The 25,110-nt window shown below is 39.0% G+C and overlaps 1 protein-coding gene across 1 annotated transcript in view; it reads right to left on the reverse strand.

The window, feature by feature from the left end:
- Positions 1-25,110, reverse strand: part of LOC127570528 (alpha-2,8-sialyltransferase 8F-like) — a 50,555-nt gene that overhangs the window by 17,258 nt on the left and 8,187 nt on the right. Inside the window, exons 2-4 of the mRNA XM_052016181.1 lie at positions 19,184-19,273; positions 9,146-9,232; positions 7,277-7,421 (exon numbers count right to left, since the gene is read on the reverse strand). Of these exons, the coding sequence (XP_051872141.1) occupies positions 7,277-7,421; positions 9,146-9,232; positions 19,184-19,273 (322 nt within the window). The remainder of the gene's footprint in view (positions 1-7,276; positions 7,422-9,145; positions 9,233-19,183; positions 19,274-25,110) is intronic.

Genomic DNA, 25,110 nt, shown 5'->3' on the forward strand with positions numbered 1-25,110 from the left:
TCAATGTTTTATAAAGTTGGAGCGTATCCTCCCTATGTCTGTATTCAATGCCCCAAATAATGAAGACCAGCATCCCATATGCTTTCTTAACCATGTTAATATTTGGGAAATTGCCCAGTATGATAACCCTATTTTTATCTTATCTCTTTGCTATTTGCCTACATACTATCTGTCCTCTAGCTACTGTTGACTGTTAAATGGTCTGTAAGGCACCCCAAGTAAAGTGATAACATCCCTTTTCTAATCTCTACCCATATGGTCTAATTTGGGGAGACCACGGATATCTTCTCTCAATACTGAAATAATGCATTCATTGCCACCTCTGTCTCGCCTTAAAATTCTGTATCTCAGGATACTGAGTTACCAGTCCTGCCCATCTTTCAACCAAGTCTCAGTGATGGCAACAATATCGTTGTCCCACATGTTAATTAAGCTTTGAGTTCATCTATCTTGCTAGTTAGATTCCTTGCATTAATTAGATGCAATTTAGCTTTGAATTCCCTTCACGTGCATTTATCCTCCTGCTCTGCCTTATTGACCTTACCAATTTTTATTTTCCTCCAGGTGAGTGAAGTTCCCCATCTGAGCATCTACTCTGATCTCCTTTCCTCAGCCAACTCAGTTTAAACCTACCCCTAAAGCACTAGCAAATCTCCCTGATGAGATGTTAGTCCCTTTCCAGTTTAGATGCAACCTGTCCCTTTTGTATAGGTCCCATCTTCCCCAGACCTGGTCCTAGTGATCCAGGAACCTAAAGCCCATCCTCTGCACTATCCTTTCATCCGCATATTCATTTGACCTATCCTTCTATTCCTATACTCACTGGTTCATGGCACTAGAAGCAATCCAGAGATTACAACCTTTGATGTCACTCTCTTTAAATGGCTACCTAGCTCCCTAAACTTCTGTTGCAGGACCTCATTCCTTCTCCTACCTATGTCATTGGTGCCAATATGTACCACAACCCTCACCCTCCCCCTTCAGAATGTTCTGCAGCTACTCTAATACATCCTTGATCCTTGCACCAAAGAGGCAACATACCATCCTGAAGTTTCTTTTGAGACTACAGAAATACTTAAAAGCCCCCCCTAATGATAGAGTCCTCTAATACTGCCACCTTCCCAGTCTTATTCCTGCCTTTCTGTGCCACTGTTATCTGACTCTTGAATGGAGCTCTCATATGCTAAAGTTGAATACTTGATCTCCTAACCTACCTCGTCATGACCCTTGCACTTTATTTGTCTACCTGCACTGCACTTTCTCTGTAGCTGCTATACTATATTCTGCATTCTGTTTTCTTTTTACTGCCTCAATGTACTTATGTATGGCATGATCTGCCTGGATAGCACACAAACAAAGATCTTTCACTGCATCTCGGTACACATGACAATAGTAAACCAATTCCAATACCAATGTGACATTTTTAATCTCTTCATTTCAGTTTATATAGTTTTCTATTATCAGGCTGAGGCCCACACGCTGCTCAGCAACTGTCACTCAACTCCAGGACTGCTTGCCAAGCTGTGGTAATACATCTGAGTCAAGTTTCAGCAAGTGGTGGTCACTATCAGTGAGTGTATTGGGGCAGGAAAGTATAATACAGCTGCACTAAAGAAAAGCTTTGTTGACATCGGGATCAAGTTCACTAATGACTGGTGACTGACATTAGGATCTGACTAGCTATGCTGCTGGATACCAAGAACCTGGAGCAATTGGGATTTGTATGGAACTGAATGTTGTTCATTCAAGAGGAAACACCAAATTCTGGTAGCTCCTGCCCACTTTAACTATCAGGGAAGTGCTTCAAAAGACACTAAATGTGCAGCAGCTGCTGGTGAGGTATTGGTCATTGTAATTTGGCTGAATCTTTGTATTCACTGAATTTTGCTGATTAAAATACTAAATTCAGTTGTTATACCATGAAGAGCATTGTTTTAAGAATATGAACCACTGTTAGCTATGCCAACTATCCTCTTGTATTTTGGCAAAGTTCTTGCCAATGGACACCTGCTATCTGTTTACATAACAAGTTCATAAGAACCAAGAGAAGGAGCCATAAATCTCCTTTCCTTAATTAATAACTTGTGGAGACAAACCTTAAAAAATATTCTTGCAAAAGAATAAAGAATAATGAACTGATAACACCTGGGCCACGAAAAGCCCAGAACAAGTCCACCCTGTGCATTTGACTCCCTATAATTTGACAGATAAGATTCCTAACTAAGCTTATGATTGAGGTGGGATGTTTATCAATCCCTAAAATAGGATTAACAAGGACATAGGTCCCAAAATAAAGGCTAAAGGCGGGAATGCTGAGTCAATAAGCTTTGGTTTTCTGCCCTGATCAGCTCAAGAGGATAAAAAGAAAATACATTTCTTCTGACTTCCAGAAAGACCAGACTTTTAAGGAGGAACCCTGACTATGAGAGGCTGCAGAGAGTGAAGCAAAGGGCCACTCTGGGTTATTGAATCTCAATGAATTAAAAGTTATTTCACCCCTTATCATCCCTCAAAGTAATGAATGGTAAGCATTTTATTCAAGGGTTTTTTAAGATCATTTGCTAAACACTCATTTATTAACTGAATTCTCCACTTATATTAAGGAGGGAAAGGCAGCTTTAACTTAAATGTGTATAAGAGCATTGGTTGTTGGTTGTATTTGGTTCCATTGAATTGCATGGAGTAAAAGGTTAGTAAGTATACTGCTTGCAGCTGCAACTCTTGCTTGTGTGAAGCACCATTGACCATTGATTATGCAATATTGGCCCAGAATGGAAATTTCAATGTACAATTTGCTCTTGCAACCAGCCTCTGAGAAATGCCTGCACTTCTCTAACATAAAGGAAGAACAATGGAGTTGACTCAGTCCACTCTGGTGAAGTCTTGTGTATGACCAAAGCTTTCCCTAACTTAAAGAACATAAGAAAATAGGAGCAGCAGTAGGCCACCTGGCCACTCTAATCTGCCCCACCTTTCAATGTGATCATGGCTGATCTGCCCCGGGCTTCATCTTCTCTTCTGTGCCAAAAGAAGATCTTCCAAAAAAAAATCATCTGTCACCTCTTTTAAATAATGAGAACCCATGGGAGGGTCCAGAACAAGCCCCATTCCCAAATATGAGAAATGATCTTTGATAGTGAGTGAAACCTTGTGCATTGTCATTCAAATACAATCTAAATTCATTAGGATCATTAAAAGAAATAACAAAACAATTTAAAATGCTTTAAAAAGTTTATAAAATGAGAATCTAAACTCTTAACAACATTTCAATATACTTAAATTTGTTTTTAGAAAAATAATCTAAAATTACTCAGTCACTTTAGTAGGTTTTGGTAAAATTACAAAATTGTCTCCACTAAAATCTAAGGAAAAGCAGTCTCTCTGCAGTGTCCAACCATGTTTGTGAGGATTTCCCACTATACGTGCTGGGGAGTTACCACAACTCCATGCCCCCCTCCTGCATTCCTTGAGGAGTCCAGCATCAGAGAGTTTTCAGAGAAATAACAGCAACCAAGTGACTGTCGTCGGGATTTCCAAGTTTCCACAAAGGCTAAGTAGGCCTAGGTCAAGTTTCTTTGATGTTGAGTGATAGAATATGGGCCTGAGGAAGACCATTCAGCTGATTAATCCTACACCAGCTGCCAGTAGAGAACTCTTATCAAACCCTGCTCTTTCTCCTTAGCCCTGCATTAGGTCTAAACCCACTGAGATTTAGAGGTGGTGGCCTCAGTAGCTGAGGTGCCCTTGGATATTACGTCAGGTTATGGCAGATGTTTACAGCATATTGGAGCTAAACCTGTAGCCTGTAGGACCTAGTGCCCATGCTCTTAAAGTGAACGTCAAAATGATTACCATGCTCAATCTCTTTGCCTTGGTATCCATCCAGAGGTCTGTCCAAGATACTTAAAAGAAATGTTACCCATCTATCAGTTTTCCAACTGTTTCATCTTTCATAAATATTCACCCTGCATGATATGTACCATAAAGCCTTGAAGTAGCACTATCTGAATGAAGCATTCCCATGAGAGGCCTGGAGCAGGGTATAAGGATTCAGCAGCAAGTATTGAATCTCTTTACTGTTGTGTTGTATATATTCAGCCTAGGTTCTGCTTGGTCTTTAGTGCTGAATGAGTAGATCTACCTTTGAGAGCCAACGGTGAATCAATGTTCCAGGAAGCTTGCTGAGTGAGTGATAATATTGATTGGCATTAGGAGTGAAGGTAGGTGAACCAGAAGCCTGGATCATCAGTTGACCATTGTATTTCTTGCAGTGTTTAATTGGATCAATGACTTCAACTTAATCTCGTGACCGAATGTGAGTTCTATGAGAATTCTGTCCTTGTTGATTGAGCAGGGGTTTATTGGCTTGTAATGTTAACCTCTCATTGCAAGACCTCATCCTTTTGAATCAATGCACCTTAATATAATTTACTGTCCATTACTCTGTTGCTATTGGTCAACCATTAGGTAAACCTCAAAAATGTAATTAGTCAGACAAATGGTCGAAGGCATTTGACCTTATGTCTGCAAACTTTAGAGGGTTTTATGAGATGTACTATTATGACAAATGATTGGCATGCAGGTGAAAAACGTGTGGAATTGGGTAGTGTCCTTGTGTTCATTGAAGTATGCAGCAGTAGGTCCACGTCAAGATGTGGCATGCAGCAACCTTCTGGCATTTTGGGCAATGCCCTTTTATTACATGGACACGGACTATGGGAAGCAGAAAGCACAATCAGAGGATAATTAGTAATCATTCTGTATATTCTTGAGATCTCCTGGACATGTGGTCATATGTTCCTTGCCTCCTGTTCTGAGACACTTGATCAGTGGTAGATGTTAATCCAGTAGTAGCACCTCCACATCTGACTCAACCTTGTTCTCCTCAAACAATCCAAGCAAGATTGAGGTAATGCACCTTCTGAGGTCAAATTCTGGGAGGACATATGAAGTAAATGGCAGGGACCTTTGGAACTTTAATGTACAGAGAGACCTTGGGGTGCAAATCCATAGCTCCCTGAAAGTGGCAAACAGATGGAAAAGGTAGTGAAAAAAGCAGTTGGTATACTTTGATGCAGTTGTGTAAAACACTGGTTAGACCACATTTGTAGCATTGTGTACAGTTGTGGTCACCATGCTACAGGAAGGATGAAGTAGGAATAGAGAGAGTGCAGAAGAGATTCACCTGGATGTTGCCTGGAATGGAGGGTTGTAGTTATCAGGAGAAATTAGGTAGGCTGGGTTTATTCCCACTGAAATGTAGGAGGCTGAGGGGTGACCTTATGAAGGTTTACAAAATTAGGAATGGCATAGATAGGATAGTCAGAGTCTTTTTCCCTGGACAGAAGAATCTAGAATTAGAGGGCACAGGTTTAAAGTGAGAGAAAAGGAATATAAAGGAGACCTGAGCAGTAAGGTTTTCACATAGAGGGTGGCAGATATCTGGAATTAGCTGCCAGAAGAAGTAGTGGAGGCAGATATGATTATGATATTTAAGTGGCATTTGGACAGGAAAGGAGTAGAGGGATAGGGGCCTACTGTAGGCAAATGGGATTAGTATAGATAGGCATTACAGTTGGCATTGATGTGGTGGGCTGTAAAGGCCTGTTTCTATGCTGGTATTGGTATTGATTTATTATTGTCACTTGGACCGAGGTACAGTGAAAAACTTGTCTTACAAACCGGTCCTACAGGTCAATTCATTACACAGTGCAGTTACATTGAGTTAGTACAAAGTGTATTGATGCAGTACAGGTAAAAACAGTAACAGTACAGAGTAAAGTGTCACAGCTACAGAGAAAGTGCAGTGCAATAAGGTGCAAGGTCACAACAAGGTAGATCATGAGGTCATAGTCCATCTCATTGTATAAGGGAACCGTTCAATAGTCTTATCACAGTGGGGTAGAAGCTGTCCTTAAGTCTGGCAGTACGTGCCCTCAGGCACCTTTATCTTCTACCCGATGGAAGAGGAGAGAAGAGAGAATGTCTCAGGTGGGTGGGGTCTTTGATTATGCTGGCTGCTACACCAAGACAGCAAGAGGTAAAGACAGAGTCCAAGGAGGGGAGGCTGGTGTCCGTGATGCGCTGGGCTGTGTCCACAACTCTCTGCAGCTTCTTGCGGTCATGGGTGCATGTTTCTATGAATCTATGAAGATCTCAGTGACCTCAGTGGTGCTGCTATGATAAGACACAGATCAGTGGTGTCCACCTAGGATGATCCTGGGGCTTGGAAGATGAGAGTGACTGTGACTTTGACCTACTCAATAAGAGCAGTCTAGGTCTGAATGTATGACTAGAAGTCCTCCAGAAAAAAATCAAACATCTCAGAATTGGTCTCAGTGATCCTGAACCTACAAAGGCAATACTCAATGAAAAAGTATAGAAAGGACCTCATGTTCCTATAAGTTATGCGGGGATGTGTTCATTGCATGTGCATATCTATGAATCATTAGGGTACTTGGCCTTATAAGAGTCATCTGCAGTGCCCAGTTTGATGCTGTCACTGGAAAAGCAATACTAGCAGTTTGACTACAGAAGTGTCCATTAAATTAGTTAATTAAGAGGTAACTTAAGAAAAGAAACACTTGCCTTATTTTACATAGTCTTTTTTTCACTGTCTTGCATAATTTATGTATAATTTATATTTTGTGTGTTGTTTGAACCTACATTCCTGTGATGCTGCAAGCAGGTTTTTCATTGTACCTGTACCTCACCGTACTTGTGCATGTGACAATAAACTTGGCTTGACTTAGTTGTTTGAGATAGTTCGGAGCATTTTGGAATCACTGGGATATTCTCCAATGCGAGACACTTGATCAGTAGTAGATGCTAATCCAGCAGTAGCACCTCCACATCTTACTCTATCTTGTTTTCCTCAAACAAGCTGAACAAGATTGAGGTAATGCACTTTCCTAGGTCAAATTCTGGGAGGACATATAGATTAAGTGTAAACCCAACTGTTTTGGGGATTGTCAGACCATGGTCATTTTATGGATTTGGGAGATCCAATTTATCTGGCCAATCTTGGAACAATTGCAGATATTGTGCTGGGAAATAATCAGTGGCGTTGGCATGGATCCCAACAGAAGTACCAGCTCGAACTGCAACAGTCTCCAAACTTGACACAAATGATCAGAAATGATCAGTTCAAGAAAATATGGACTGATTAATATTGGGTAAAATTATGAACTCCGGTTTATAGGAAAATACTTTTTCCTCCTCCTCAAATTTAAATTATCCCCAGCCTTCCTGCACAGCTGAGCAAACCAAAACTTACCTTTGGAAGCAGGTTAAAGATATCTTTAGTAACTTCAACAGTTTTTTTGGGTTGTGCTTCATAATTGATGCTTGTACTCAGTGGTGTATTGACTTGTGTAATAATAAAATTTTGAGATGCATTGCAGCATTTCTCCAGCTGTGATCTGGAAGGCAAAACATTTTGTGTGTCATTTTGTGCCAGTGACTGTTGGCTAGCATACAATTAGCAGCATTATCACTTCTGGCTCTTATACTCAAAACTTCTTGCCAAGAAGGCCAGCATTCAAAACGCCTTTCTAATCTCCTGTTACACCTAAGTTTCTGATACTTTTATATTGCTGTTTGTGAAAGCGTGTTGTACACAAATTGGCTGCCACATTACAAAAATGATCAGATTTTACAAATTATTTTATAGGCCATTATAAACTTTGGTGCAGTCTGCAGACATAAAGGGTACTATTATTTATTTCTTTGATCAAGAACCAGGAGTACATTAAATAAATTTAATAACCTAATTTATCTGTTTTCTCTCCCCAATGTGTAATTTTCCTTGATTCCATGAGTAATTTGGTGGTGCAATGATTAACTTGATATTCTTGGACTAACAAAGCCATTTCAAAACCTGAGGCGGTAGCTGTGGAATATAAATGCAGTTAATAATCTGGAATTTAAAGAAAAAACTAGACCTTGATAATGATGACCACATAACTGCTGGGTTGTTGTTAAAACCCCATTTGGTTAACTAATACACTTTAGGGGAAGAATTTTGCAGCCTTTCCCACCCTGGTCAAAGAGATCCTGCAGACCAAACTAGGCATGGTGGTGCAACAGTTAGTACTGCTGCCTCAGAGCACCAGGGACATGGATTTGATTCTGACCTTGCTCCGATTTTTTTCCCACATCCTGAAGGTGTGCTGGTTTGTTAATAGGCTTCTGTAGATTTCCCTTTAGCAATAGGTAGATGGGAAAAATAATCAGAGTTGTTGATGTATGGAGGAGAGGCAATAAGTTACAACACTACAGCCAAGATAAAGGGGAAATGGGACCAATGGGATTGTTCTGTGAAGGGAGCTGGCATAGACCCAATGGGCCAAATGGCCAACTTCTGCATCATAATAAGTAGGAAAGTAAGTCATTCAGTTGTACCAAAACTGCTATGTGGAAAAGAGGAAGAATAAAGCAGGATGAAACACCTGACATTGAACATCACAAAGTCACTCCCAGTCCAGTCGACCTTGCAACATTCTCCTCACAACCATGCAGTGCCATAATTGTACACCTGCCTGCTAACCTTTTGTAAGTCATGCACTAGAACACCCAGTTCTGTCTGAATTCCTCATTTGCAATAACCTTCCATATAAATCATATTCTCTCCTTTCATTCATCCTTCCAGTGCATGACCTTACACTTACCCACAATGAATTTCATTTGCCAACTTTTTGCTAATCACTCAATCTATCTGTATTCCATTGTAGGGTCACAATAAACTCATCACAACAAACCCTTCCATCTATTTTTGTATCATCAGCAACTAGGATACCTTGCATTTTGCCCCATCCTCCAAGTCGTTAATATAAATAGTAAATAATTGAGGGCCAAGAACACTTCCCTGGGGTACTCCACTAGTTGCATCCTACAACCTATAGAAGAAACTGTGTAGCAGCACCTCACAATGAAGTTTGGGAGTTGGAAGATCAGCACCCTCATGGACAGCTCCAACAGTGACAAACCAGACAAAGAGCACAGCTAATGACAACCTGATCTTGAGGAAGCTGGCAGCCTGGCACAATAGTTTTGAACCAGTCCTTTACGAAAATTTTTTTCTTGATCAAAGTCTAAGAATACCGTAACTCTTAAGAAATACTGATCTTTGACACTGGAAAATTACCTGATCTTTCTGTGCTCTTCAGGATTTTTTATCCATCCGCAATTCTGAATTTTCTTGAAGAGTTTGATAAAATCATCCTCAGAAAACCTAAGACCATAAAATCAAATAATGAAGAGGTAAAGAGGAAGGAATATCCATTCGTTGTCTAAAATGTGCAGGTGAAATACATGTATATTTCAAAGGATGGACTTTAAGATGTGTCTTCCATGACACGCAAGCTGCCCTGTAGGCTGTGACATGGAGAAGCTGATTGAATGCTCCTTTGCCCAGAAGTGGTGGAGAGAGATGCATTAATATCTGTCCCAGTTCATCCCTAGCAGCTCTACGATGTGTTCCCTGGATTGCATCTTGATACTAGTATCATATAAACCTAGGAGACCATTAAACTCAGTCAAGCAGGCCTTATCATCTGCTCAAAACACATGAAACAGGAAAGTATTAGCAGGAGTAGGCCACTTGGCTCTCAAACTTGCCCCACCATTCAAACCTGCAGGTCTTCCAGCTGAAGGAGCTGTCCATGATTAAGTGCTGCAAACTTTTGGACTCCGAGAGTATGTCTGCAAGGCCTTATTTACTGAGATGCATGAGTTTTTGAGAAGGGCGCGTGATCACTGTTTAATCCTTTGCAATATATTAGAGTTACCTGCCTGTGTTTCATTGCTATTTAAGAAGAGTTCAGACTGTTCATATTCAAAAATGTATTTTAGGAGCAATGAGGTCTTCGATTTCAATCTTTGCATTACTTTAGTTAAAATGTATACATTTTTATTGTATATAGTTTTTAATTTTATATTAAATAGGATAATTGCTGCATGAGTGCTGTGTTAGATATCACTCTTTTCCCTTCTACTCCTCATCCTCCTCTGAGTTCCAGCAACATGTCTTGGTCTGTATCACCTCAGCTCATTTTTAACAGTCTGGTTACATTGGAAGTGAATTGCCTCATCTCTGTAAGCAACTGGATTTCAGAAGCCAGAAGAATAGGAATTCCTTCAATATTTGCTGCATCACAACTTAGAACTCTTACAACATGAACCAGTTCTAGAAAGCATTAATCACTTGCAAGATTCCATTAGAAGGAGGAAATTAATGACCAGTTAATCAGTAAGTAGTTTATAGTGGGAATAATTATGACTCTTTATAAGGTGGTGACTCCGTCTCCACTTAAATGCATGGCTGTGGGCCACAATTGTTGTCAAGCTATTGTAGCTGTGATATTCTTGCTTGTTTTAGTCCCATCATACTGTCATGGAGTTGTCAGACAATTGTAAACCTTTTGAGGCAACCATACAAAAAAATCTCAACAGCATTTATGCATTGCTGAAAGAATCACTGATCAGGTGGGCAAGACGTCAGAAAAACGCCTGATGACAGAATATCAAAGCAGCTACTTTATTGGAGAGCTGACTGAGGGCAACCTATCAAGTAGTGGACAGAAAAAGAGAATCAAAGGCTCTCTTGGAACATCCCAGAAGAGCTTCAAAATTGACACTGGGAACAACAAGCATTGGCTTGTCCTGTTTGGCGTACCCACATAAAAAGCAGTGCCCGCTCATATGAGAAGTTAGAATGGAGGAAGCAAAGAGGAAAAGAACCACTGATACCAGAGCATCCAAACACCTCTGTCACCTGTGCGAAAGGAACTTTCAAGCCCATATTGGTCTAATCAGCCATCTCCATGCAATCGCAACACTACAGACTAGATGTCATGGTCCCAATCGAGAATGAGTGATGAACAACAGCAACAAGAGCACAGTGAGCCACACTGACGTGGGGTCCCACTGAGCAATGTTTTTGAGTTTACCTCAGTGGTAGCTTAATTGACCACCCAAGAACAAGTGTCTCCTAAATCCTGTAGGTGCGCGATTGTCTGAGTGTTACTGTAGTTTAATCATTCCTTCTATCCTTGTGATTACAGGATTCCCCAACCCCAGCGGCCATGTCTTTTGCATGTGGGAGTAAATTGAAATCCCACGTGTTCCAATTTACTCCCATATGCAAAAGACATGGCCGCTGTTAGAAAAAATATTATGTATGAAGCAAGATTAAATAAGTGCATAATCAGTTGCCAAGTATATCCTGTTCAAAGTGCCATTATTATGTGTGCTAGAAAACTGCCCTCCAGCTTACTGTTTTCACGTGGACTGTGTGGTCTGGGTATTAATTTGTGTTATCATTATTACCACTTTTCAATCTAACAGTGGTCAAAAGAACTGTGAACAAGTCATACAGTCATAGAGTTGTACAGGACGGACATGGGCTCTTGATCCCAACTGGTCCATCCCAACCAAGATTCCCATCTAAGTTAGTCCCATTTGTCTGCATTTGGCCCAAATCCCTCTAAACCTTTCCTATCCATGTACATGTCCAAGCAGCTCTTAAATGTTGTTAATATGCCTGCCTCAATCACTTCCTCTGGCAGCTCATTCCATATACTGACCACCCTTTGGGTGAAAAAGTTGCCCCTCAGGTTTTTATTAAATCTCTCCCCTCTCACCTTAAACCTATGCCCTCTAGTTATTGATTCCCCAGCTCTAGGAAGAAGACTGTGTGCATTCACCCTTTCTATGCCCCTCATGATTTTATACATCTCTATAAGATCACCCCTCATTATCCTACGCTCCAATGAAAACAGCTCCATCCTGCTCAAACTCTCTCTATAACTCAGTCCCTCAAGTGCAGGCAACATCCTTATAAATCTCCTCTGCACTCTTTTCGGCTTAATGGCAACCTTCCTGTAGTAGGATGGCAAAAACGGAACACAATATTCCAAATGCAGCCTCACCACCATCTTGGACAACTATAACATTAATATCTCAACTCTGTACTCAAGGGCCCTGATTGAATGAAGGCCAGTAGTGCCAGAAGCCTTCTTCACCACCCTGTCTACCTGTGATTCCACTTTCAGGGAACCATGTACTTGTACTTATAGGTCCCTCTTCTACTATGCTCCCAGGGCCCGCTGTTGACTGTGAATAGTCCCTACTCTGATTTGTCTTACCTAAATGTAACACTTCATACTTATCCAAATCAAACTCCATTTGCCATTCCACAGGCCCACTTACCCAGCTGAACAAGGTCCCCCTGTAAAATCCTGATAACCATCTTCACTGTCAACGACACCACCTATTTTAATGTCATCTGCAAACTTACTCACCATAACCCATACATTCTCATCCAAATCATTGATAGTAAATGGCAAATAGTAATGGGCCTAGCACTGAACCAGGGGAGACCAACTAGCCACACGCCACCGGTCTGAAAATCAACCTTCCACCATACCCTCTGCTTCCTACCATCAATTTATATCCAATTACTTAGCTCTCCCTGGATCCCAATGTGATCTAACTTACCATAGCAGCCTACCATGCAGAACTTTATCAAAGGCCTTACTGAAGTCCATGTAGGCTATATCTACCACCCTGCCCTCATCGACCTTCTCACTTACTTCTTCAAAAATACTCAGTCAAATTTGTGAGACATGATCTTCTATGCACAAATCCATGCTGACTATCCCTAATCAACCCCTGTCTTTCCAAATGCTTGTGTAAGTCTTCAGTTCGGTTCATGCTTCTTCCAGACATTCCCTGCACAAAGCAATCAAAGTTCTGGGAATTTCATGTGATGTGAAACAGATAAACTATTACCTTATCTAATGCCCCCTGCCCACCACCCCAACCCCCAAAGCCTTGCTTCGGCCATATCCTGACTCTTTAATTTTTATCCAGGTTGTGAGCCACGTCATTGCTTCTACCAGTTTTTACTCTGGAGGTTTACATAATCAGATTACAGCTGCCTATTAGGTCATCCTAGGTAATTAGGCAGTGTAACTGATTGGATTTCAATCAGAGTTGTGAACTGGAATCCATCTCAGCTCCTTCAGGGGAGTGCTCAAATTTCACACCTGAAATGAGAATGTGACTCTCTTGGTGGTGTTAGATGGAGTAGGTCGCATCTTGGCACTGCTCCACTCACTTTTAATTTTTTGTACACCACCCCCTAATAAGACTTTTATAACACTTACATAAGATTGGCATCTAATTTTTAACTGCCGGAAATAAATACCTGAGCTAAAGGGGAATGGAGATCCTCAACTTACTTTGGAAGCTATTTCTAAACTCCTGGATAAAAAACTTGATCAGAAATTTTCCACTTTGGAAATGCTATTAAAGGAGATTGAAGACAGACTAACAACACTTAAACAGGAAAATGTTAAACAACAGCAATTAATTGCTGAACTGGATGAAGCTGGCAAAGAGAGAGATGGTAGGCTGAGCTCACCGGAAAAGGATTTGACTGTGACCACCCAAATACTGGAACAGCAAAGATAAAAGATTATTGATTTAGAAAGTCGAAGTCGGAGGAACAATTTGAGGACTATTGGCTTTCTGAAGATGCCGAAACTGGTAGTCCTATTGAATTCTTTTCCAAACTTCTGATGGATGTGTTTAGCTCTGAAGTTTTCTCTGTACATCCCATACTTGATCGTGCTCACCGAACGTTAAGACCAAAACCCCAGCAGAGCAAAAACCATGCCAGTAATATTGAGATTTCACTATGTGAGTACTAAAGAGCTGCTGATTCGAATCACTCGTCATCAAGGAACAATCCAATATAAAGATTGGAAGTTTCGTCTGGTTGAAGATTACAGCCCAGAAGTTATGAAAGAAAGATTGCATTATAAATAGATTATGTCGTGGCTTTATCAAGGGAACTATCAACCTACATTGTTGTTCCAGCTCACCTGAGGATTGTACTCCCTGACAAATCATGCAAATGGCTTAATTTCGTGAATGAAGCTGAAGAATTTCTCAAAGATTAACTTGTGACTTCAGATGGTTAATAAATGTGCTATTCTTTGATTTTTATACCTATTTGGTCTACAAGGTAATAACTAACTCACAGATTTGAACGTTTTAAGTCTGGAGATCTTGTTCTGCCCTTTGTTAACATTTTCGTGTTTGGTTCTGGAACATGGATACTTATCATGTATCTATTTTACAATTCTTTTTTTCCCTTATATTATTCTACTTTAATATTTTAATGGTTTATTTTTGTAATAACTAAGAATTTGACTGGGTGATTGATTGCTTTTTTTCTTTTGAAATAAAAGTAAGATTATATTTTTTAAATGTTGACTGTCAGTATTTTTGACTGCATAGAATTTTCTCAGCAAGCCATTTCCTCTCAATGTTTATAATTCCGAAATGTTTTTTGGGTACTTGTATCTTCATGTTTTAACTACTAGTGGTGTTTTGCATTCCTTTTAACTTGGAGATTTGCCAACAGAAGAGGTGGGGTTAAGGGATTTACTGAGTAGCATTTTGGCTGTCTATTGGCCAGTTTTTGGGCTTTTGTGGGTGGGGGTGGGGCTGTTTTTAGTTTAGTTTGTTTTCTTCTGGACTGATTTAAAGCTACAAATATGTCTGAATTGTCGTCATATCCGGCTCCTCTTTGGACTCTTTTTCCTCTTCCTATTAATGAGTCTCCTGTGCAGCAAGGTTAACCCTTTACATGCCATATGTTTTAGTCTATTAAAATGGATGATATGATTAATTTTGTTTCATGGAATACGAATGGTTTAAATAATCCAATTAAGTGGAAGATCTTTGAAGTTTTTCATAGACTGAACACTCAGATTATTTTTGCTCAGGAGACTCATATTAGGAGAGAGGATAATCGGCGCTTCTTTAGATTTTGGAGGGGTCAACAGTTTCATTCTAATTCACAAGCAAAAGTGAAAGGAGTCTCTATTTTTATAGACTCCTCGATTTCATTTGTTCATCATGAAACAATCTCAGACCCGAATGGTAGATTTTTATTAATTACTGGCTTACTTCATAACAAAAAAGTTGCTATGGTTAATGTTTATGCACCTAACATTGATCATCCCGAGTTCTTTAAACATTTATTTGCATCTTTCCCTAATTTAAACAAATATATGTTGATTATGGGTGGAGATTTCAATTGTTGCTTAAACCCTTCAATGGATAGGTCTGCGTCAAATCAAGTACTTCCAAACAAATCCGCTGTCTTTATTCCTTTTTAGTTGATTCCAGAATTTTAGAAGTTTGGAGATTTCTACACCCATATAATAAAGAGTTTTCATTCTCTTCTCATGTCTATCACAACTACTCTAGAATTGATTACTTCTTTTTCGACTCTCAATTAGCTCGAACTGTTATTGACTGTAAGTATGATGCAATTGCCATTTCTGATCACGCGCCATTGAAACCATCAATCAAATTAGTGGATGTAGCCTCTGGTGCCAGACAATGGCGATTCAATTCTTCTTTACTTCAGGATTTAGACTTTGTTCATTTTATTAAAGAACAGATTTCCTTTTTCTTCTCAACTAATTCTACAGAAGAAATTTCCAGTGGAATATTATGTGATACCTTTAAAAGCTTATAGCCATGGTCAAATCATTTCATAATCTGCTGGATTGAAAAAACAAACTAATAATGAATTATGCATATTGGTTGATAAGATTAAATAAATCGATAAAAAATACTCTGATGCTCCCAATTTGGAGCTTTATAAAAAGATAATTGAACTTCAATTGCAACATAATTTATTATTAACATCTCCAAGTGAAAATCAATTACTCAACATCAGGAGTCAGTTTTATGATGGTGATAAATCTGGTAAATTATTGGCCAACCAACTGAAAGCTGCTTCGACTAAATGTAAGATTATTAAAGATCATAAATGAGATGGTAATTACACAGTGGACTATGATCAAATTAATAAATCTTTTCAAGAATTTTATACTTCTTTATGTCAATCAAAATTTCTTGAGGATTCTACATCAATGCATGAATTTTTAAGGAATTTGAAGATTCCGAAATTATCACTTAATGAACGTTTAATATTAGATGCACCCATTTCAGAGGAAGAAATAAAGAAAGCAATTTCTTCAATGAATTTGGGTAAAACATCTGGTCCCGATGGGTATACAGTTGAATTTTTAAAATCCTTTTCTGATCTTCTCTCTCCCTGGTTAGGTAAAATTTTTAAAGATGCCCTATCAGCAGGTAAATTACCACAATCCTTTTATGAAGCAACTATCTCTTTAATTCTTAAAAAGGATAAAGATCCTACTGAATATGCATCTTACAGACCTATCTCTTTATTGAATGTGGACTCCAAAATTTTTTCCAAAATATTGGCTTCTAGACTGGAAAAGGTACTTCCACAAATTATTTCTGATGACCAGACAGGATTTATTAAAAATCGCTATTTGCATTTTAATATTAGGAGGTTAATGAATATTCATCTACAATTCCAGAATGTGTTGTCTCGCTAGATGCCAAGAAGGCGTTTGATAGAGTCAAATGGGAATATTTATTTAACACACTTGAGAAATTTAATTTTATATCTGCGATTAAATTGATGTACCATACACCGTTGGCTTCAATACTTACTAATAGTCAGAGATCCCCTTTTTCAGGCTTTTTTGAGGCACTAGACAGGGCTGCCCTTTAAGTCCTTTATTATTTGATATTGCCTTGGAACCCTTGGCAATTGCCTTTTGGGACTCTTCTAACATATTTGGTATCACTCGTGGAAAGGGGATGCATAAGGTATCACCATATGCAGATGACCTGTTACTTTATATTTCTAACTCTGAGGAATCCATCCCTGCAGCATTATCACTGCTTGCTCAGTTTAATGTTTTCTCTGGTTATAGATTAAATCATAATAAAAGTGAGCTTTTCTCATTAAATATGCAAGTCCCAATTTATAGACAATTACCATTTAGATTAGTGACTGATTATTTTACTTATTTGGGTGTTAAAATTACCAAGAAGCACAAGGACTTATTCAAAGTTAACTCTTTACCCTTAATTGATCATCTTAAACAATTGTTTACTAAAAGGTTCCCATTGTCTCTATCATTGATTGGTTGAATTAATGTGGTTAAGATAAATATTTTACCAAAATTTTTGTATTTATTCCAGGCGGTTCCAACCTTCATCTCGAAATCCTTTTTCTATACTATTGATTCTAAAATTCTTTCATATATATGGCAGAATAAAAACCCAAGGTTAAGTAAGAAATATTTATAGAAATTAAAGAAGGATGGCAGTATGGCTTTGCCTAACTTTAGATTTTACTACTGGGCAATTAATATTAGGTATTTAATTTTTTGGACACAAGATTTAGATGTAATTCAATGTCCCCGATGGGTGTATCTTGGGTATGAGTCTGTGCAAGGGTTGTCACTAACTTCTATTTTAGGAGCCTCACTCCCTTTTGCACTTCCTAAATTGACTAAACAAATGATTAACCCAATAACTAAACATACAATACAAATATGGTTTCAATTTCGTAAATTTTTTGGATTGAATAAATTCATTTTATCAAGTCCTATCCAATCCAATTTTTTCTTTCAACCATCCAGAATTGATTTAGCTTTTTCTTTATGGAAAATGAAGGGAATAACATGCATTCATGATCTATTCATTGATAATTGTCTTTTGTCTTTTGAACAGTTGTCTAATAAATACAATTTGCCTAGATCACATTTTTTTTGATATTTACAGATCAGAAATTTTTTAAAAGTTATTTTACCTACTTTTCCAATACCACATAAAACTGAAATTACAGAAAAAATTTTAGGTTTTAATCCTTATCAGAGGGCTTGATAGCAATAATTTATGATCTGATTATGAAAATACGTCTAGAGACACTTGACAAAATTAAGAATGAATGGGAAAGAGAACTCCAGATACTTTTACCTATAGAGACATGGAAGAAAATTCTCCAATTAGTTAATACAACTTCAATGTGTGCTAGACATTCTTTGATACAGTTTAAGGTGGTTCACAGAACCATAGAACCATAGAACACCACAGCACAGAAAACAGGCCATTCGGCCCTTCTAGTCTGTGCCGAAACGTTATTCCGCTAGTCCCATTTACCTGCACCCAGTCCATAACCCTCCAGACCTCTCCCGTCCATGTATCTATCCAATTTATTCTTAAAACTCACTGGCCTTTAGTTACCTGGTTTACTTTTGGATCATTTTTTAAACAATGGAACAACATGAGCTACCCTCCAGTCCTCCGGCACTGCACCCGTGGCTAAGGACATTTTAAATATATCTGCCAGGGCCCCTGCAATTTCTACACTAGTCACAGGACCCATATATCTAAGGATAAGTTAGCCCGTTTTTATCACCATATAAATCCTATATGTGACAGATGTAATTCAGAGGTGGCTTCCCTGACACATATGTTTTGGTCCTGCTCTCTTTTGGAAAAATATTGGAAGGACATTTTTAATATTATTTCAATTGTATTGTATACTGATTTACAATCTCATCCTATTACTGCAATTCTGGCCATTTATCCGCTTCAGCTTGTCGTATGATTGCATTTGTTACATTAATGGCCAAGAGATCCATTCTATTTAAATAGAAGGATCCTATACCTCCTACCACATTTCAATGGTTTTCTCAAACTATAACATGTTTAAACTTAGAAAAATTAGGAGTGGTACTGTTGATTCTTCGCTTAAATTTATTCAGTATTTCCATATGATGTAAGCAATCCTTTTCTGAATTCCTTCCAATAACCTCTCACTTGAATACAGAGGAGCGGAGTTAATGACATAATAATGTTTTTTAACTGAAGAAATAACAGTCCAGCTTTTTTTTTGAAGTTTTTGGTTTGCTTTTGTTTATTATTATTTTTTTTTTTAATTTTGGGGTTCTCTTTTCATATAATTAAATTTCTTTTCAAATTCTTTTGTATCATGTTCACTCAGTAAGAGATTGAGAGCTTCAGATTATATATTTTACTCCCTGTGAGTGTATACGTCAACTGTTATTATTGTAATCCCAATCTCTTCACACCAAGTGTATAATCACTATTGCTATGTATATTAATTTGAACTTTAATTTGAAATTTAATAAAAAGATTGAAAAGAAATGAGAATGCTAACAATACACCAAATGCTCACTTCGCCGCTTCACAATACAATGGTTTATATGGTATAATCAGTAGGTCTTACAGAATAAAAAGCTGTTACCTATTGGGTTTAAGAGTAAGGATTTTGCTCAGCTCCATACATTCTGGTGAATTAAACTTCTGTTGATGTTTTCTTGTCTGTTTTGTGATTCTACAAAAAAGGGTAAACATCTAGTTTAAGAAAAATAAATAAGAAAAGGAGTCAAACAATAATACAACGACTTGCATAGCGCATTGGATTATATTTCACATTTTATGGATGTTAACTTTGAACCTTATTGCAATCATATTTGCAAAACTCTAAGTTTCTTTTGCACTGTTTATAAAGGAACTAGATTTTTGGGTGAGAACATATATTGCTGGCTGAATTGCCCAAGCCAGTGGACTAGTAAATTAACAACTATGCTACCTTTGAACTGCATATTCATGTTATTACTATCCCATCTCCACAACATTTGTCCCTGCATCAGCTCATCTGCTGCTCATTCATACTTTTATAACTTCTAGACCTGATTATTCCAGAGCATCATAGGGTAATAGATCTCCAGTGCACTCTGAAAAGAACAAACATATCAATTCTTATCTCTACTGAATGCGTAATCACTGCAGGAGCAAGGTAATATACACCATGGGACGGAAGGACTGAAGTGTGTTTACTTCAATGCAAGTATTATTAAGGGTAAGGAAGATGAACTTAGAACATAGATCAATACATGGAACTATGATGTTCTGGCTATTATTGAGACTTGGTTGAGAGAGGCACAGGACTAGATGCTTATTGTTTTGGGGTCCAACTCCATAGCTCCCTGAAAGTGGCAGCATAAGTAGATAGAGTGGTAAAGAAGGCATATGGCATGCTTACCTTTGTTCATCAAGGCATTGAGTTCAAGAGTCAGGAAGTTATGATGCAGCTTTATAAAACTCTGGTTAGGCCACATTTGGAGTATTGCATTCAGTTCTGGTCACCCCATTATAGGAAGGATGTGCAGGCTTTGGTGAGGGTGTAGAAGAGGTCTACCAGGATGTTGCCTGGATTAGAGGGTATGTGATCTAAGGAGAGGTTGGACAAACCAGGGTTGGTTTCTCTGGAACAGTGGAGGCTGAGAGGAAACCTGATAGTAGTTGAAAAAATTATGAGAGGTATAGATGGAGTAGACAGCCAGTACCTTTTTCCCAGGGTTGAAATGTCTAATACAAGAGGGGATGCATTTAAGGTGGGAGGAGGTAAGTTCAAAGGGGATGTAGGGGGCAGTTTTTAAGATAGCTCTGTGTTTAAAAGAGTGGTGGGTGTCTGGAATGCGCTGGCAGGGGTGATAGTGGAGGCAGATAGGATAGAGGTGTTTAAGAGGCTCTTAGCTAGAAAAATGAATATGCAGGGAATGGAGGGATATGAATTATGTGCAGGCAGAAGGGGGTAGGTGTCATTAGCTTAATTAGTTCAACACAACATCGTGGGCCAAAGGGCCTGTTCCTGCGCTTACTGTTCTATGTTCTATATTAATATTAAATCCTGGTGGACACTGAAATGTTGATTAGCACAGATTGAACAAAATGTTCCAGTAGCAAACAATTTGTCTATCACAAATCTTCTGCAACACTGCCCAGCTTATCTGCTCGTGTCACTTGACATTGTCAAGAATGATCTCACTGTTTAAAAATTCAATATGGTATAATCCTTATAGCTGTCAGAGGTACAATACCTTGGATGGAAGTGAACTCATCAATATTATGCTCATGGCATTATTGACATTGTGTGTGAATAGTGTACAAGGAGATTGCAAGTCAATATCAAGTAGGAAAGTAGGAAGTAGCTAGCTCAAATACCATTCCACTCATTCTTTTTGGGCATGTAGGAACACTATTGGGAAATTAGATTTGCCAAGTTAGCATGAAGGTTGAAAACATCTCAGTACCCACAAGTAGAATACAGATCATGCTTTCCTACTTCGTCTTGACAGGTCCCTTTGGCCCACGATGTTGTGCTGAATATGGGAGTAATTCTCATGTTTCAACGCAGCTATTAATGGGTCTCAACAGCTTTCATTTCCACCCCCTAGCCTTTGGATGTGTCTACAAGGTATGACAACATTAAAGGAATACATTAAGGGAAAGGATCAGAACATTGGAAGCAGAACATAAGGAAGAAAGAACATAGAAAGGAAGCATGTTGAACAACCTCTACAAGAGCCCAATTTTCCTGAGTGGAAGGCAACCGCTTGCATTCGCTCTCTATATATCCAGTTGCCCCAAACTAGTGTTCACTAAATCCAGAAGTTGTGCATTGCTGTTTTCGATAGTGCTGAAGCCAAACAGTGAGCTCACTGAACAGTGATAGGGCTTTGCTGAAAGTAAGCCAGGAGACATGTGTAGGCTGGGACAGGCTTTGTCTGTGAAACTCATCCAGACACCTTTAACAGATAGCAATGCCCTGCACCCAACTTTGCACTGTCTAGGATTTTGAATGTTTCAGAAATTAGAAACATTTAAACAGTTTACAAATTGAACCTGATGAAGGGTCTCGACCCAAAATGTCGACTGTTCAATTCCCCTCCATAGATGCCTGCCTGACCCGCTGAGTACCTCCAGCTTTTTGTGTGTTGCTCCAGATTTCCAGCATCTGCAGTCTCTCGTGTCCCCAATAAAGAAGTGAATTCTTTTTGAATATCAAACCACATAGAAATAATTGAAAACATTAAAGGAAACAAAACATTAAAAAAAAATGACCAGCCATTAAAAAATGACCAACCACAGATCAACCATTGCTAGTCATATCAATGGCCTCTAGGATGCTGTGCCAAATCCAACTTGGCAAAGCATTCAAGATCAAACTTCACAATGGAGTCCGGGGGTGGGAGTCCTGACACTTGGCAGCAGCTATGCTGAGAAAAGCCATCAGTAATGCATGATAATCACCCTAAGGATGGCTGGTAAAATATGTAAGCTTCAGCCTCTTGTACCAACATTTCGACCTTGCCAAAAGAATATTGTTTGACTTTCAGAAATCTGTGGTATAATCTTGTGTATAGTTGCAGATCTGCAATATTCCAACAAGTGGAATTCATATATAAATATTTCTCCCAGTAATCTGACAAAATGACATGAGTGATATGGGCAGTGATTTTTGATGTTCCATACCCAGCCACTGTACATTCATTTGAACATATGAATAAGGGGCAGGGGTGGGCCACTCAGGCCCTTTGAGCCTGCTCTGCCATTTAATATTATGGCTGATCTAATTGTAATTTTCAACTCTGCATTCCACCAGTCCCTGATAAACTTTTGCTTATTGCCTACCTCTACCATAAAAATAAATCAAAGATAGTGTTTTCATTGTCCTTTGAGATAGAGAGTTCCAAAGATTCCCAATCATCTGAGAAAATAAAATTATCTCATCTTCATATAAGTGGGCAATTTTTAAATAGTGACCACCTAGTTTCAGATTCTCCCTAAGTAGAAGCATCCTCTCTACATCCAGCATGTCAAGGCCATCAGTATCTTACATGTTTCAATCAAGTCGCACTTCTAAACTCCAGCAGATACAAACCCAAGTGGTATAACCTTTCCTCATAAGGCAACCTGCCCATTCAAGACAATGATCTAGCCAACCTTCTCTGACTACTTCCAATGCATTAACATCTTTCCTAAATAGGATGGTTAATAATATAGACAGTACTCCAGATGTAGTCCTCATTAATGTTACATATTTTTGAAATATAACCTTGCTACTCCATTGTTCAGATTGCAGCGAAAAGGGAGAGAGTACAGAAGAGGTTCACCAGGATGTTGCCTGGATCAGAGAATATTAGCTATAAGGAGAGGTTGGACAAACTTAGATTTCAAACACTTCTCTGAGAGTGTCAGAGGCAGAGGGGTGGACTGATGGAAGTATATAAAATTACAAGAGGCATAGATAGAGTAGGTGTTCAGAGTCTTCTTCCCAGGGCAGAAATGATAAATACTAGAGGGCAAAGCTTTAAGGTGAGAGAGAGAAGGTTCAAAGAAGATTTACAAGGCAAGTTACTTGCTGCCAGGGGAGATGGTAGAAACAGATTGATAGCAACATTTAAGAGGTAGTTAGACAGACACATGGAACAGGCAGGGAATGGAGGGATATAGACCACATTCAGGCAGATGTGCAGTGTAAGTTGGTAATGTGGTCAGCATAGACATTGTGGCTGAAGGGCCTGTTCCTGTGCTGTACTGCACTGTTCTATGTCTAAATTATACTTTCTGTGAGGTGTTCTATTTACTTTTGCACATGAATATTAGGCTATTGCAAATCATATATTTATTTGGACACCCAGATCCCTCTGCACTTCAGAGTTCAACAATCTCTCATCATGAAGACAAAATGCTTCTTTTTTATTTTTCCTGTCAGACAGACAATTTCAGATTCTCCCCCATTATACTCCACTTGCCAGATCACTAACTTAACCTATCTATAACCTATTACAGCCACCTTAAGTCCTCTTCATAATTTACTTTTCTATCTGTCTTTGTGTCATCACAAAATTTAGCATCCATGGCTTTAGTCCCTCATCCATGTGATTTCTATAAGTTGTAAAAAGTTGATGCCCAGCGCCAATCCGTGTAACACACCACATAGCCATTTAGAGAAAGACAACATTTATGCCTGCTCTTTGTTTCCTGTTAGCCAGCCAACATTCTATCCATGGTTGAGAGTTTCCAACAGGCTTAAAAACTATAGCATGACTTGTACACGCAGCCTCAGAGTGCAGTGATCATCAGAGTGTGGGCTTTAGTAAATAAAAAGGCTTCACTGAGGGAGTTGTAACACTGAGCATGGTCTGAAGGAGCCTATCAACACTGGCTTCTAGTTCTCTCATTCACCAGTGCAAGTCAGTTAGGTGGAGGATGAGTCTTTTTGACATACTTATAAAGTATAAATTATTAATGAGACACAGCAGTGCAGCTGAGATGAGCTGAGTGGGATGCACATCCTGCTCCATGTGTGAGGTCATAAATGTTTCCAGTGATCCAGACAGCCACACGTACAGGAACTGTCTCCAGCGGCAGCAGATTTAGCTCTGCATTTCACGGAGCAATAGCTGGTGTCACAGTCGTGCAACCATGAGGCTGAGAATTTTGTGGATGGCTGTTAAAGATCAGTCCTTGCAAGAGGGAAAAGTGGGAAAAGTTGGAGGAGGTGAGAAGGAATTCCGTTCGTATGTATCAGAGGGTTTTGTTTCACTGAATGATGAGTCACCCCAGGTGCCAGTGAAAATTCTTAGAGATACTGGGGCTAATCAATCTCTCTTGCTGACAGTGTTTTAAATTTGGTGAAGAAAGTGACACTGGTGAAGTAAATCTAGTACGAGGCGTTACAGGTGAGACCACGTCTGTCCCTTTTCACAGGGTGATTTTAAAGTCAAAGTTCGTAGAAAGGACCAGTCGAGATAGGGATAAGACCCAGGTTGCCAGTGGAAGGAGTTTTTTGTTATTGGGAAATGACCTTGCAGATGGAGAAATTGTTCCTGTGGTACGGTTAACAACCAAACCAAGGATTGATGAGTCTGAGAATGATCCAGATGTTTACCCATCATGTGCGGTGACTCGAGCTAGAGCTAGAGAATTAGCCAAGACAGACAGTCCGGTGCAGTCTGATGTGGTTCCTTGTGACAGTCCTAAACAGGAAGAAAATTATGATGCCTTATCTGAGACTTTTCTGTCTTCACTGGAGGATCAACATCCTTATAGTGAGCCTGAATTTAAAGATTTGTCTTTGTCAAGGAGGATTTTATGGTGGAAACAGACAAAGGACCCTGAGTTAACAGAATTGAAAGAAAAAGCACTCTCATGTGAGGAGATTAAAAAGTGCCAATTGGATACTATGTCAAAAATGGAGTGTTAATGAGGAAATGGAGACCTCCCCATGTCCAAAAATTTAAAACTCGGTTGGAGAGAGTCTGCCAGCTAGCGAGAGAGAATCTGAAAACAAGCCAGATAAGAATGAAGACATATTTTGAT

This window comes from Pristis pectinata, chromosome 5 (assembly GCF_009764475.1).
Source record: "Pristis pectinata isolate sPriPec2 chromosome 5, sPriPec2.1.pri, whole genome shotgun sequence".
NCBI lineage: Eukaryota > Metazoa > Chordata > Chondrichthyes > Rhinopristiformes > Pristidae > Pristis > Pristis pectinata.